At 38.1% G+C, this 15,121-nt stretch overlaps 1 protein-coding gene across 8 annotated transcripts in view; it reads right to left on the minus strand.

Moving 5' to 3' along the window:
* Positions 1-15,121, minus strand: part of ATG10 (autophagy related 10) — a 316,831-nt gene that overhangs the window by 216,253 nt on the left and 85,457 nt on the right. For 4 of the 8 annotated variants that reach the window (XM_032334863.1, XM_032334858.1, XM_032334857.1 and 1 more), the window contains one exon: positions 619-738. In XM_032334863.1, the coding sequence (XP_032190754.1) occupies positions 619-726 (108 nt within the window). In that variant the 5' untranslated portion in view covers positions 727-738. Of the gene's footprint in view, positions 1-618; positions 739-7,099; positions 7,209-8,670; positions 8,844-14,778; positions 15,035-15,121 lie in introns of those variants that run through there. The other 4 variants (XM_032334861.1, XM_032334860.1, XM_032334862.1 and 1 more) reach the window with 4 other exon arrangements.

Raw genomic sequence — 15,121 nt, forward strand, 5'->3', positions numbered from 1 at the left:
CAAGTAGAGAAAATTTATCCTATCAGAAAATTATCTCAAGGAGCTTTTGGCAGAGAAACCTTACTAAGTATAATCCATACTAAGTATAACGTGTAGAAATAGATGAGTCCATAGACCTTTTACATCATTATTACTGAATAGAACCAAAGAAAGAATGCTTTGTAATGTGTTTACATCATTAAGAATTTCCAATTAATTCATTCCTCAATATTTCAGACTCTGTGATTGTTTGACTCTGGTTTGGTTTCAGGATTATCTTTCCACTCTCCAGACAAAAGCACTTTCCTAAGAAAATAAATAGTGTAAATAAATGGTTTGAAGCACCACAGAAGCATCTGTTTACATTCAGATAATTAATATGCTAAGCATTCTTATCTATTAAATTAAAGGAGGTCACCTAAGGACCTTTCTAGATAATACTTCATTAGCCCAATTATAATGAGTATATATAGTTGAAACAATAAAATGGACATCTGTTTTAAAACAGTCTTCAATTTAAGCCTTTTACTAAATCAAACTAGCTTTCATATATTAGTTTAAATTACTGAGGCTTTATACAGCCGAAGGAAAAAAAAAAAACACTTTATTAAAATAGAAAATAAAAGTTTCTGTTCTTACCTTCGAAGTTCTCCATTCCCAACCATCACTTATCTGCTGTGAATGTTTAATGAATTCTGCACAAAAGTGCTGGAATGTTTTTTCTCCAAAGAACTCATTTTCTTCCATACTAAATGATAACTGTAATATAAAAACTAAGTATAAGTATGAGCTGTAGAATGAATGCTAAAAGGAATTCTGCTACATCACTTACTTCTTTAAACAAACCAAAATTTGAGACATAGAATGAGAAATATCCTCAGAGTCATTCCAAAAAAGCACTATGTTTCCATCCGTTTTACCCTATCCCCATTTTTTAATCAGAAAGAAAATGTGGTCAACATGAAAACTTAAAACCTAAATTTATAACAAATACACATCTATGGTTCAAAAAGTTAAATCTGTCCATAAATTTAGTTTCAAGAGCTTAATTTTATCTCACTTCTTCTAAGCTAGTGCTTCTAAACAATCTCATCAGAGCTTCCTTCTCTACTTTCTACCTTACTTAGCTCTTACATAGAGAGTGTAGTAGTGCTTAGTAAAGCTGAGCTGTTCTTCTGTTCTTCACACTTTATTAGAGAGTTCAGTTCACTAACCAATAATGTTCTCAAGCCTGAAAGTTTTGTTTTTCAAGGTGTAAGGTTATGATCACCTAAGTAATGACCCACTTTATCAAACCTACAAATGTAACAAGTCAAGGAATAGCCACAACTTTCTTACAAAAATCTATCTAAAACATGAACCATTGTTTATAATAAGAGAAATTTATAGCTAGAAGGAAATTGTTAAATTATATAGTTCAAGACCTTTGATGAAAAAGTTAGACCAACTGAATTCCTAGATTTTCCTCACTGGTACTGAGCATCATCAGGAAAATTACCACTTGTTGATTGCTTACTGTGTCAAGCACTACGTTAAACACTTTACATCTCCATTTAATCCTCACACAACCCAAAGACTGTTGTTACCCCCATTCCCCAAAAGAATAAGAGAAAGAAATCTGCTCAAGAAATGCAAATGAGAAAGGATTCAAACCCCAATGTGGCTCTAAGGCCAAGTGATCTGTCTATACTAGCTGATTCTTAGTACAGCGTTCTTTCTGATTATTCAAATTTAGTATGACCTAGAGAAGAATGTGCTCATTCAGCCAAGAAACACAGACTGAATATCTACAGTAGGTACTATGCATAGGTGAAGGTTAGATATACAAAATGAAAATATATATATATGTGTGTGTGTGTGTGTGTGTATATATATATATATATATATATATATATATATATATATATTCCTTGCCTTATAAGAGCTCACAATGAAGGAGGGAAGGGAAATAAGCAATAAAAATCATTATAGTAGAAACTCTCTTAACCAACCTCCAGTCAATCAACTTGCCAAGTTAACTGACAACTATCCATTCCCTTGGTAAATACTGATGTCTACAACATGCTGATCATGAGCACCTTGCTACCATCAGTTGAGTTTATATTCACAAACCACATTTGTATATTATAAATACATGCTTTAATTAAATGCTACACAAACCAAATCCATAAAATGCAAGTAAAAAAGAAAAATAACTGCTATTTTTATGATTTAATGCCTTAGAAAGACTTTATAAAGGTAAGTCCCCATAAGAAAAAATACCTACTTATTGAAGTAGGTATGGACAATGCAACTGAAAAGACTGGTGGGGGAAAAAACCATACAAATCTAGGATCCTGTGCTCACATTGCTACATAAATAGCTTAAGTTCTTTCTTTTAAATGCAAACTAGAAATCTAGAGGATGCATTCTGCGTTCAGTATATTCATGAAGGAACAATGAATTCCATTCAAGTATACATACTCAAAGAAAATCCCTCGGTCATACATGAGACAATTGACAGGAATGTATTTCTGTTCTAAGCTTAAATAAAATGTTTCATGTCTACATGTATTTTTTTTTAACTCTAGCTTTAATGAACTTTTTCAGTGACTTGATCAACTCTCAATCCTTACAGCAATGGAAAACAGCATTTATGTTTAAAGTATATACAAATGATTGAGTCCCTTACCAAAAGGGGATAGTGTGGGAGGGTGTGTGGGGTGGGGCATGAAGATGAATCTTGAAGTTATATAAGAGTTTGTGTAGTGCAGACTGTCATTGGGTAAAGCACAAGGGTGAGAACAGTAGTCCAAGCAGGGAGAATGGTATGAACAAAGGCAAGTGAGGGTGCAGAGAACTCCAAGTCTGATCTCACAAACATGATGCAGGAAGTGTAGGCAGATATTCTCTAGTCACATGCAAGTTAAACTTGTCTGCTCTCTATTGGAGCAGAATGGCAGAGGTAAAGCTTCAAAGGTACAATACTGAAGAGTAATAAAATTTTGATGGGAGACTTACATGCCACACAAGAAGGAAGGGTGCTGTGATTACCATTAGCAATGCTCAGCTCCCCAGGTACAGGAACCAGCAGGGAGCTGCACTGAGCACACGTGCAAAGTTGAGGTTTTGCCGCGTTGATTCAGTGGAAGGATAAAGGTAGAAGAAGAAATAAAATATGCTAGTGAGAATAAGCTCATAGTTCCAGATGAGGCAGGAAAGTAAAAATACCAAGAGAAGATTGAAGGGGCTGGGAAAACACGGTAGTATCAAAGAATATCAGATACTAAAAATGGCTAAGAACTACCATAGTGAAAGGAAGGAAAAGGAAAACCAGAAGACATTGAGACTTTAAAACTTCAGGAGGTCTCAGCAAGGATATAAAGTAACTTACAGATACAGGTCGCTGGAGCTCAGAGGTTTAGAAAAATATGAAGCTTATATTTGCTGCTTTTCATATGGATGCTGAAGTCACTTAGAATTATCTGGAGAGTTGGGGGGGGTGGGGAGCTCTTGAAGAAAGATGGAAGATCAAATGAGCGATTTGTAAATGACAAGAGACAAATGGTATGAGATGGTGTATAATGCTAAATCCATCAAGAATAATCACTAATAAACTAATACAGGTGATCCTGATGAGCCAAAACACAGCCTTGGATTCCTTCTCAAGATGGTGCAAAAAGGAGCCACTACCAGTAAAAAGGGATATGTGACACTACCAGCGAATATGTGAGAAAAAGACCTAGCTCGCTATATTGGGTAGAGCTGAATTTCATAGGATATAAAATTCCTCAAAAGATTTTCAAAGAAGCCCTAAAAGAGTTGGGATATTTACATGAAGCTAAAGAAGCAGTGACCTAAAATTTGCTCTGGGGAAGTAGGGGCTACCAGTCATCTCCAGACCCTACAATTCATAGGTTGGAGGAAGGAGCAGCTTCCACTCAAACAGTTTCAGTTTTTGTTTGTTGTTTCTTGTTTCAAAGCCAAATTTCCTTTAAAACTAGTTAGTGGAAGCAGTGACCTGTGAAGATGTTAACACCATGAGAGATGGAAGTGTGGAAACTGATCCATGGTATATATCCACTCACTACCCCCACCGTGGAGATTCACAATATACATTGTGATGGGAAAACTTAACTCAGGGTTTCCTGACCCTTTTGACCATAAAATTCTTTTTCTGGGAACACTTAACTTACTCCACAGAATGTAGTAAAGACAATAACGCGTTAAGGATCAAGATAAGTTTGTTTACTAGGGATGTGTGCTCCAGAGATCATAACGGAAAATCTGAGAGGGTAGGAGAACAGTGGGAGAACAGGTTTGGGAAAGGAAAGCACCACGTACAGGAATTCTGAGTACATAAGAGACAATAAAATGCAGGGGCTTCTACTGAGGCAGTCTTCTCAAACATTTCAGGTATATTAAAGTATCTCCAGGTTATACACGAAATCCTGGTTAAGGTGCTTCAGTGCACACACAAGAAAGTGACATCTAAGAAGACATTAAAAGGAAGAACAGAAGTTAACTAAGCAAAGGAAGGAGGCAAAGGAATAGAATGTCCAAAAATCTGAATAAAAGGGAGGGTCCGGTAATTAAAGAACTCTTGCTTGACTGAAATACAGCAGTAGAGGAGGGTTATTGAGGAAGGAGAGCGTGCTAGCTTGAGGGCTCAAAAGGGTTTTGACTGTGGGAGTAAACTGGTATTTGCATTCTGGCTTCTGGTCGAGACTGCAGTTCTTGCCTGACTAGATGAACACCTATTAAAAGTCTTGCAGTAATACAGGAAAGACAAAATAATTCCAAACAGAGCCAAAGACTGGAAGTAGGGTAGAAAGGGGGAGGATTCAAAAGGTATTTTGATAGTATACTCATGACAACTGGTGGATCTTGGTAGGTGAGGGATCTGTGGGAGAAAAGATTCAAGGAAGATTCCCTGCTCTTTACTGTAGGTGGTGGTACACTGAGCAAGAACAGGTTTGGGGAGTGAGATGGACTTAATTCAATCACACTGATTTTGAGTTTGAAATACCTATGCAATACCCATGTGAGGAGAATCTAGCGGACGTTTTGAGATGGATTTGGAACTCAGAAAGAAAGAGAAATCTGGGCCGGACATATTGATTTAAATCAACATTATAGATAACAGAGCACACTTGATCACTCAGGGGGAGGATACAGAAGTAGACTAGGAAGACCAAAACAAAGCAGTCAGAAAATTAGTTTTTCTAATGATACAGTGACCCTGACATATATTGAGACATACTAAGTCAACTGAAAACTGAATTTAATACATTAAAAAAAAACTAATACATTTTGGCATATTTTATAAATTTCAAACAAACCCTTACTTAACAACAAAACTGAACTAAAGTAAAAATATTCCATTCCTGAAGCCCCCCCAGTTACTTGAGGTTTACTGAACTATTCAAAATGTTAGTCAAAACATAAAATTTCACTCAATAGCCATAGTTTATCTAATTAACAGCACTGTACCACTAACAAGATGACAGCACATCAAAGCACTAATTAATATTTGGTTGAATACTTACAAAATTATCTAAAGACTGGGCTTTGCTGAAGGATATTACATATAATAATATAAACACTTACAGCTTGATTACAAAATTAGGAACTATATTATATTAAAATGCTATCCATCTCAACTTGAATCATCGTAATATGCCATAATGAAATACCACTGAATAATTATTGTCTCTTTGCTCAAGTAAGAATATTTCAACTCATTAAAAATGAAAATATAATACAATCAACATTTTCATATGTACTTTTCAATATATAATACAATATATAACACTCTGATCTTCTACCAAATATATAGACTAGTAGAGGCAGAAATTAGAGTATTAGAACTTTCTACTATGAGATGGCTGAAATTATGGTCAAAAATGAAAATAACTTGGGGTGCCTGAGTGGCTCAGTCAGTTAAACATCTGTCTTCAGCTCAGGTCATAATCCCAGGGTCCTGGGATGGAGCCCTGCATTGGGCCCCCTGCTTAGTGAGGAGCCTGCTTCTCTATCTCCCTCTATCCCTCCCCCTGCTTGTGCTCTCTCTCACTGGCTCATAAATGAAATCTTTTTTTAAAAATGGAAATAATCACAACTGCAGTTTAAGCAAAAATGGCAAAACTTTATTTTGCAAATGTAAAACTCCTTAGACCTGTTTCCATTTCCAGATTTAAGGTATCTTAAATTTACACTAGAGATGAAAACAGAACACAAGTGAACTTTCAATAGAAAGACTAGTTACAATTCTCATCTCATCCTAAACAATGAACTTCTCATTTCTTATTATAAGTAAAAGTTAGAAATGAGTTTGAGCTCTTTCATGACATAAAATATAAGTTGTTAATGCATCTGTTTTGCTTGAGTCTTACTCCTGCTGGAAAGCTATTTGATTTTATTTTTATTTATTTATTTTTTTAGCTCAAACAATCAAACCTTTTTTTAACTGCTTCAGCAGAGGCTAAAGATTGGGAAGGCAGAATAATTTTTCTTCCCACCAAGTGAAGGTAGTCTTTCTAAACTAGAGGTTAGCCCTAAGACTATACAGTGTAAAGCTTATTCTGCTGCTACTAATTATGTTTTCAGAAAATAACCCCAGTAAATTCTAATACTGTGTATAATCATTGTTCAGTCTCCTTTTTAGTTAAAAAAATTTTTTTCACTACCATTCTCCACTTTATAAATTTTTAATCTAATGTGTGAGAAACTGATTCTTTGTGTTTATTTAATTTAATTTAATTTAATTCTATTTGATTTTATTTTTGGTCAGAGACATTTCCTTTGATGAACCTATAAATCAATGTACATCAGAACCACAGTGAAACTAAAACACTTAAAGAAATATAAATCTTCCCAGAACTTATGATCACTTAAAATGTGCATACCACTGAATATACTATGAATACTTCTAAACATTAAAGCCAGTTTTTAACGATAAAAGTAGGCAATTTCCTCTGCTTTTTCCCCCTCCCTGTAACAATTCCACACTATGATAAATTTAGATTTAGACTCTTTCCTAAGAAAACAAACAAAAACATGCAATTACTAGCTAAGGACATAAACTGAACCCAATCCCTTTATGAGAATTTGGCTTGAATTCATTTAGATAATCACTTACCTAACGGGGTCCTTGGGCAGTGGTCCTCAAATTTCAGAGAGCAAAGAAGGAGCCAGGGTACAAATTCAAACGTGGAACCTAAGGCCCAGGCCAGAGAGATTACCTGATTCTGAAATCCCCCAAACAAATATTTGTAATTAGCATGGCATACTTTTGAGGAAGGATCATGCTAGGAAATTGAGACAAAAGATGGGTTGTTTTGATAGGGCTAGTAAGTGACCTGGATTTCAAGGCATTTGACAGCCTGGATGGGGCACAGCAGGGATAGACCCAGTAATTCAATAAATAGCACAGGGAAGCAGCAAAAGGGAGAAAGTTTGGCTCAGTCTCAGCAGCAACTAACTAGAAAGCTCAGCACTTTGCTTTCCTCCTTGCTTTCCCAGTGAAATATATATCCCAAAATAAAGTTTAAACAGGATACAACATTATACCCAGACTGGAACTGAAAAATGTTAATTGGTAGCTGGATGCTTGTTACAGCCTCTGCAGCAGGAGGTCCAGTTAGGAAGAGCCTAAAAAGGCATCTCACTCTACTCCATTCTACATCTCCTTCAAAAAAGAAAAAAAAGACCCTGAGGTAACCCCTCCACTACTGGCTTCCATTGCTAATTCTCTTTCAAGGCAGTTCTCTCTCAATAATAAAATGTTCATGGCCAGAAGTGGAAGGTGAAGCCAAGAGGAGCAATGCATACTACTCTGTGAAGTCAGCAACAGGAGGCGCGGGAACAGAATGAGCCCTCAGAGGATTACAGTCTCACCACTACCACTTTCCCTGCAAAAACTGGAAAAACTATAAACTTTTTCAAATCACACAGAAACAGTCCCCCTTGTTATAGACACAGGGCTGAAAAATTAAACAATAGCAAAGGAAGACCTCTTCTGAGTACAGAAAGATTTATCATTCAGAAATCTAGTTGTATCTTTCCAACACTCGCTCTCCTACCTCACATGTAGATGGAAGAGTCCTTCAGCACCTAGAGGTAGTGAGAGTGATGCAGAGGGCTTGCTCACTCTGACAAGCGTGAACAATACTATCCCTACCCAAGTCCCTCTGCCGTCAATTTTTAAGAAAATCAAAAACATCAGTAACAGTGTGGGACCAAGACGATGCTCTTCAACCATAAGAAAGACGAACACCGCCATATAGAGGAAGAGAGAAAGCTTGCTTCTGTAGTGGGCTTACCCTGGGAATCAGGAGAAAAACTTGGAAATTATCTACTTTACATTCCCAACTGAAAAAGACAAACGGAAAAGAAAAACACAGCCTCTAAAAGCAAGAGATGAGGTGGGAAACAACAGCTGAGAGTAAAAAAGAAACTGGATAAGAAAAAACTGGAAGGGAATTCAAATATATAATAATAGTAAAGATTTAAATTCTATATGAGAAGCAATAGAAGTACAGAAGAAATCTAATTAGTATTTTAGCACATACATGTGAGATGTGCTCCAAACACAAAAGAAAAAAGACCAAGATGAAAACAAAGCATATTGATTGATAGGGAGGACAAAGAATACAAATCCAATTCTACAAATAACTGGCATTTCTGAACTGAAATAATAAGCAAACATACCATTGAAAAATTATTCCTGAGCTGGTGGGAAAAAAAAAAAAAAGATCAAACATATTTACTCCTCTAAATTGAGAGGATTCACTTTGTTTCTGAGAAAACTATTGGAAAAAACAATGACAACAACAACTATGCCTAGAAGTACCCTAGTAGAATATCTTAACTTAAAAAAGAAAACAAACAAACAAACAAACAAAGATACAGGCAGAAAAGAAGAGTTTACCTACAAAGGAACAAAAATCTGAGTAGCCTCTACCATCTCCTTCATAGAACACCAAAAGTCAATAGAGGAATGTCTAAATATCTGAGAATTTCTGATTTACAAGCCTGTATCTTAGCATCTACAACAAAGTTAGGCACACTATAAACATTAAATAAAAGTTGTAATCAGTAAAAGAAAAATTAAAAATTTTAAGTGTATTTATTTTATATCTCTCTACCTCTCTATAGTACATTTCTTCAATTGAACTTCCAAGCTTATTCACCAATTGGTCTTTCCCCATCCAGACAACAGATTTATGTGACATCTCATCTTTCTGAGTATAATTATTTTTTTTAAGATTTTATTTATTTATTTGACAGACAGAGATCTGCTGAGCAGAGAGCTCGATCCCAGGACCCGGGGATCAGGGCCTGAGCTGAAGGCAGAGGCTTAACCCACTGAACCACCCAGGCACTCCATGAATATAATTATTTTTATAATATTACCATATTTTTATATAAAACAAGACTTCTCTGCAAGCACATAAGTGAAGCTGTTCCACCACTGCTGATGATTTAAACTGATCCACCAACTCTCTTGTCATTTTGGGTGTCTTTTTAAGATTTATTATTTTGAGAGAGACAGAGCACGAGCCAGAGGGGCAAATGGAGAGAGAGAGAATCTGAAGTGCACTCTGTGCTGAGCAGAGAGCCTGACATGGGGCTCAATCCCAGGACCCCGAGATCAGGACCTGAGTCAAAACCAAGAGTTGGACGCCTTACCAGCTGTGCCACCCAGCGCCCCTCTCTTTACTTTTGAATAGTGAGTGTGACTTGATAATTCCCATCTTCCATGTATGCTAATTAGGCCAGAACCAGGAACTGATCATGTATGAGTCTGGCCAAAGTTAATAAATAAGATACAATTGCACCCAAAACCATAAGATACATAGGAATAAACCTAACCAAAGAGGCAAAGAATCTGTACTCAAAAAACTATAAAGTATTCATGAAAGAAATTGAGGAAGACACAAAGAAATGGAAAAATGTTCCATGCTCATGGACTAGAAGGACGAATATTGTGAAAATGTCTGTGCTACCTAAAGCAATCTACATGTTTAATGCAATCCCTATCAAAATACCACCATTTTTTTCCAAAGAAATAAAACAAATAATTTTAAAATTTGTATGGAATCAGAAAAGACCCTGAATAGCCAGAAGAATGTTGAAAAAGAAAGCCAACATTGGTGGCATCACAATTCCAGACTTTAAGCTCTATTACAAAGCTGTCATTATCAAGACAGTATGGTACTGGCACAAAGAGAGACACACAGATCAATGGAACAGAATAGAGAGCCCAGAAATAGACCCTCAACTCTATGGTCAACTAATCTTCAACAAAGCAGGAAAGAGTGTCCAATGGAAAAAAGACAGTCTTTTCAACAAATGGTGTTGGGAAAATTGGACAGTGACATGCAGAAGAATGAAACTGGACCATTTCCTTACACCACACACAAAAATAGACTCAAAATGGATGAAAGACCTCAATGTGAGACAGGAATCCATCAAACATTTGAGGAGAACACAGGTAGCAACCTCTTTGACCTTAGCCACAGCAACTTCTTCCTAGAAACAGTGCCAAAGGCAAGGGAAACAAGGGCAAAAATGAACTGTTGGGACTTCATCAAGATCAAAAGCTTTTGCACAGCAAAGAAAACAGTCAACAAAGCCAAAAGACAACCGACAGAATGGGAGAAGATATTCACAAATGAAATATCAGATAAAGGGCTAGCATCCAAAATCTATACAGAACTTATCAAACTCAACACCCAAAAATCAGATAATCACATCAAAAAATGGGCAGAAGACATGAACAGACATTTCTGCAAAGAACACATCCAAAAGGCCAAGAGACACATGAAAAAGCACTCAACATCATTCACCATCATGGAAATACAAATCAAAACCACAATGAGATACCATCTCACACCACCAGTCAGAATGGCTAAAATGAGCACGACAGGAAACGACAGATGTTGGTAAGGATGCGGAGAAAGGGGAACCCTCCTACACTGTTGGTGGGAATGCAAGCTTGTGCAGCCACTCTGGAAAACAGTATGGAGGTTCCTCAAAAAATTGAAAATAGAGCTACCCTAGGACCCAGCAATCACACTACTGGGTATTTACCTTAAAGATACAAATGTAGTGATCCAAAGGGGCACGTGCACCCAAATGTTTATAGCAGCAATGTCCACAGTAGAACCTAGATGTCCATCAACAGATGAATGGATAAAGAAGATGTGGTGTGTGTGTGTGTGTGTATATATATACATATATATATGTATATGGTGGTGGTGGTGTGTGTGTGAAAAAAAATATATATATATATATAATAGAATACTATGCAGCCATCAAAAGAAATGAAATCTTGCCATTTGTGACAATGTGGATGGAACTAGAGGGTATTATGCTGAGCGAAGTAAGTCAATCAGAGCAAGACAAATATCATATGATCTCCCTGATATGAGGACTTTGAGAGGCAGATGGGGGTCTTAGGGGGTAGGGAAAGAAAAAAATGAAACAAGATGGGATCGGGAGGGAGACAAACCATTAAAGACTCTTAATCTTACAAAACAAACTGAGGGCTGCTGCGGGGAGGGTAGGCGTGGAGAGGGTGTTGAGGTCATGGACATTGGGGAGGGTAGGTGAAATGGTGAGTGCTGTAAAGTGTGTAAGCCTGACAATTCACAGACCTGTACAACTGGGGCAAATAATACTTATATGTTAATAAAAATAATTAATACAAAGATACAGAAAAAATCAGCACTGTATCAGAAGCTACACTCAGTGCTCCTCTGAAAATAGATAGTGATGCATTTTTAAAATATACTACCAAGTGCCATTAAAAAAAAAATAGTAGTTGGACATTTTTTTAATGAAAGAGACATTCCCCTTTTCTCTTGCAAAGTCTTCATTAACAACTAGATTAATGCCCTGTCTTATTTCCACAAGCTTCCATTACGTCCACTTGGCACCTACAATATCTTAACCATTTGATGTGTGTATGTATCCTCACAGGAAGGAATGTCAAATTATTTCCTGGGAAAATCAGAGAAGACTCTAAAAGAGGGAGTCTGAAAGAGTTGAATTCAGTTCTTTAAGGACTTATATGTGAGTAAAGGCTTACCAAGTAGAGACAAAGCCATGCTGAAAAGATGGAAGAGCTTCTCAACACAGGGCCTGAAAAGCTTGCTAAGCTTTAAAAATAAAATGGCAATACTTCAGTATAAGGTGGGTAGTAAAGTACAGGCAGATATGGTCCAATGGTTCCCAACATTAGGAGGGATCATTCTCAAAGGGGTTATTTGGAAATGCGTGAGATCACAGTAGGCTGTCACAAAGAGGAGGGGTTATAATTTGCTACTGCAGTTTAGTGTTCAGGTGCCAGATACAATGAGCACCCTACAATGTATGAGATGGCCCATCGAAATGCCAGTTGAGCCCCCTTTAAGAAACACTGGGAAGTAGGTTAAAACTTAACAAAGTCTAGGGCGTCTGGGTGGCTTAGTTGATAAGCATCTGCCTTCAGCTCATGCCATGATCCCATAGTCCTAGGATTGAGCCCTGCATCCAGCTCCCTGTCAGTGGAGAGCCTGCTTCTCCCTCTCCCCCTGCTTGTGTTCCCTCCCTGTCTCTCTCTCTCTCTGTCAAATAAGTATTAAAACAAAACAAAAACCTTAACAAAGTCTAGAAAACTTAACCATAAGGTTTCTTAGCATAACTTTGATATCTGAAATCCCAACCTACATTTGACTCGATATATACTGACGTCCAAGGAAGCTGTTTTTCCTGAGAAGTGGTATGCTTCTTTCTTTCCTTTTGCCACCAAGAAGCTGAGAATTTAGCCTATGGAGAGGCCGGCGATTTGGATGAAGGAAAGCTGTTTACTGATAAACCTAAAACTCTTCAAAAATTCTATTTAAAGCAGTGGGCAGTAAGAATCCATTGTAGGTCCTTGAGCTAGATAAAGATGCTTTTTAAAAGTTTTCTCTGAAGGCTATTAAATGAGAGCGATATGAAATAACCCTAACCTCAAAGCTAAACTTATATTAGTAAGTACTCTTCCTGGATTCTGTAAACCTATGAGATCAGCAATTCAATGCCTGAGGTACCAGGTTCTTTAGAGGTGACTCTTGGTTTTGCAGTTTTCAGCAACTTCTCCCTAACCTGGATGCTTTTAGGTAGTTTATTCTCCATTCCCCTAATTTCCAGTAGTTTCATACTGTCTGCTAAGTATGTTAGCAGTCTGCTAAGCCCCTAAAGACATTCGTTTTCAACACATAATCACTAAATAATCTCTACAGCACCTTGTTGTTGTTATGGTTCCAGACTATGTTTATGATTCAAACACTGCCTCCAGGGTCCCAAACACATCAAGATATTAATAATCTAATCAAACCCAGACTTACACAATCTACTTATGTAAACTTTACCTGACATATTTTTCCTAAAGTGTTGCTTATTTTTCTTAGAAATTTATAAGCATTGGGAACTATCAATTTATAATTTGTCATAAAATATTATGCCCAACTTGATTGCTTCGTGATATAGCAGTGTTTCAGTTAATATAAATAAAGGGGTAAAGGAAGTGGTGATGGGAGAAGGTAAGGAGAAATAATCTTGTAATAGTCTATCTATATCCAAATGAATCCATTGTAGAACTAGAAACTATTTCCACTAACTTCAATTAAAATACCAGTAACGATTTTTAATCCTTGTAATTACAATGCCTTAATTCGAATTTCTCAATGCTCAACATTTCCTTTTTGATTAAATTTTCATTTTGTACGTTTCCTTTTGTCCATATTTGACTCTTCAGAAGCAAGAAGTTAAGGATTCTACTTGAGGTCCTCTAATGTGGCTGAGTACTATAAAGGGCCTGTTTTCCAGTTCTAAAAAGTACAAACTTAAGCTTTTGCCACTAAAGAGTAAGGCCCCTGTTAAACTGTAATTTTTTTAAGTTATAAACATAATTCTCTCAAAGTGAGCCTGTGGCAAAGATTTACTGAACTCATGATGGAGTAAGCTGAATGGTAAAAATTATAAAAATCTTGGAAATAGGGCAATAAAGCCACAATCTTCAGGAGTGGTTTTTTGTGGTGTGTTTTTTTTTCCTCCCAGTCAGAAATAATTTGCATCTCCATTACACACACACAGGAAAAAGAGCTGGGCCTGGGCCCTAATCAGTACTATGTCAAGCAAGAGTACAGTCCCCTAGATAATTAATTCAGCCTCAGGTGGGCCTCTTAGGCAAGGTTACATTCTGAGCTATTCTTTTGCTTTTCCTAGATGTTTATAAATTTTTGTCGTCATAAATGTTTCTATGAATCAGTTAACTACCCCCAATGCATGATATCACATACTATGAGTGGAAATGTTATTTGGAAGACGAAAAATTGTTGGCTAAAAATATTAACTTCGTCCCCCAGATACTTAATGAATCTGAAACCCCTTCAACTTAAGTGGAACTTGGCCACTGGAATCACGAGCAACTTGATACCCTTTGTTGCAATGTTACACAGACAGACTTGCTACCCCTGCGCTGGTCTAAAACAGGGCAGTGACTACCCATGTTCGCGTGAGCGCTCAGTCGTGGCCCAAGAGTGCCGGTCACGGTGGGCGCGAGCCTTCCTTCCCCCTGCCACCCACCCCCTACTCTCTCGCTCCACGACCGCCGGGATTCGGCCTACATTTCACTGGCGAGAACCCCGTTTCCCACTCTTTTGTTAGGGCTGGGCTGTTCGCCGCGTACCCGCACCCGCCCTTCCTCACCATCCCAGGAGTGGGGTGAGGACCGTGCGGGAAGCAGAGCCGGGAAAAGAGGTCAGCAAAGGCTGTGGGAATACTCACCCCGCTCCGCTCGGCCCCTGACCCCGCCGCCCAGCCTAGCGCAGGCGGGGCAACGGGGCGGGGGGGGGGCGGGGAGCCGGGGTGAGGTGCCCAACGCTCTGTCAGCTGCCGTCCGGCCAGCAGCCCCAGGGAGGAGAGTGATAGGCTCTCAGGGGCCACGGAGATGACAGCAGAGGAGCGGAGGGAACGCGCAAAGAGGCCCTCCAGGAGAGAGACCGAAACCTCCCTCACCCACTGCCGCCGCAGCGACCGAATCAGAGCATGCGCACAAGCTTCTCCCGCGCACTACGGGGCCAGACTCACGCGGGGGGGGGGGGCAGACGTCGCGGGCCGCGCACGCAGA

Source organism: Mustela erminea, chromosome 3, assembly GCF_009829155.1.
Source record: "Mustela erminea isolate mMusErm1 chromosome 3, mMusErm1.Pri, whole genome shotgun sequence".
Taxonomy (NCBI): Eukaryota; Metazoa; Chordata; class Mammalia; order Carnivora; family Mustelidae; genus Mustela; species Mustela erminea.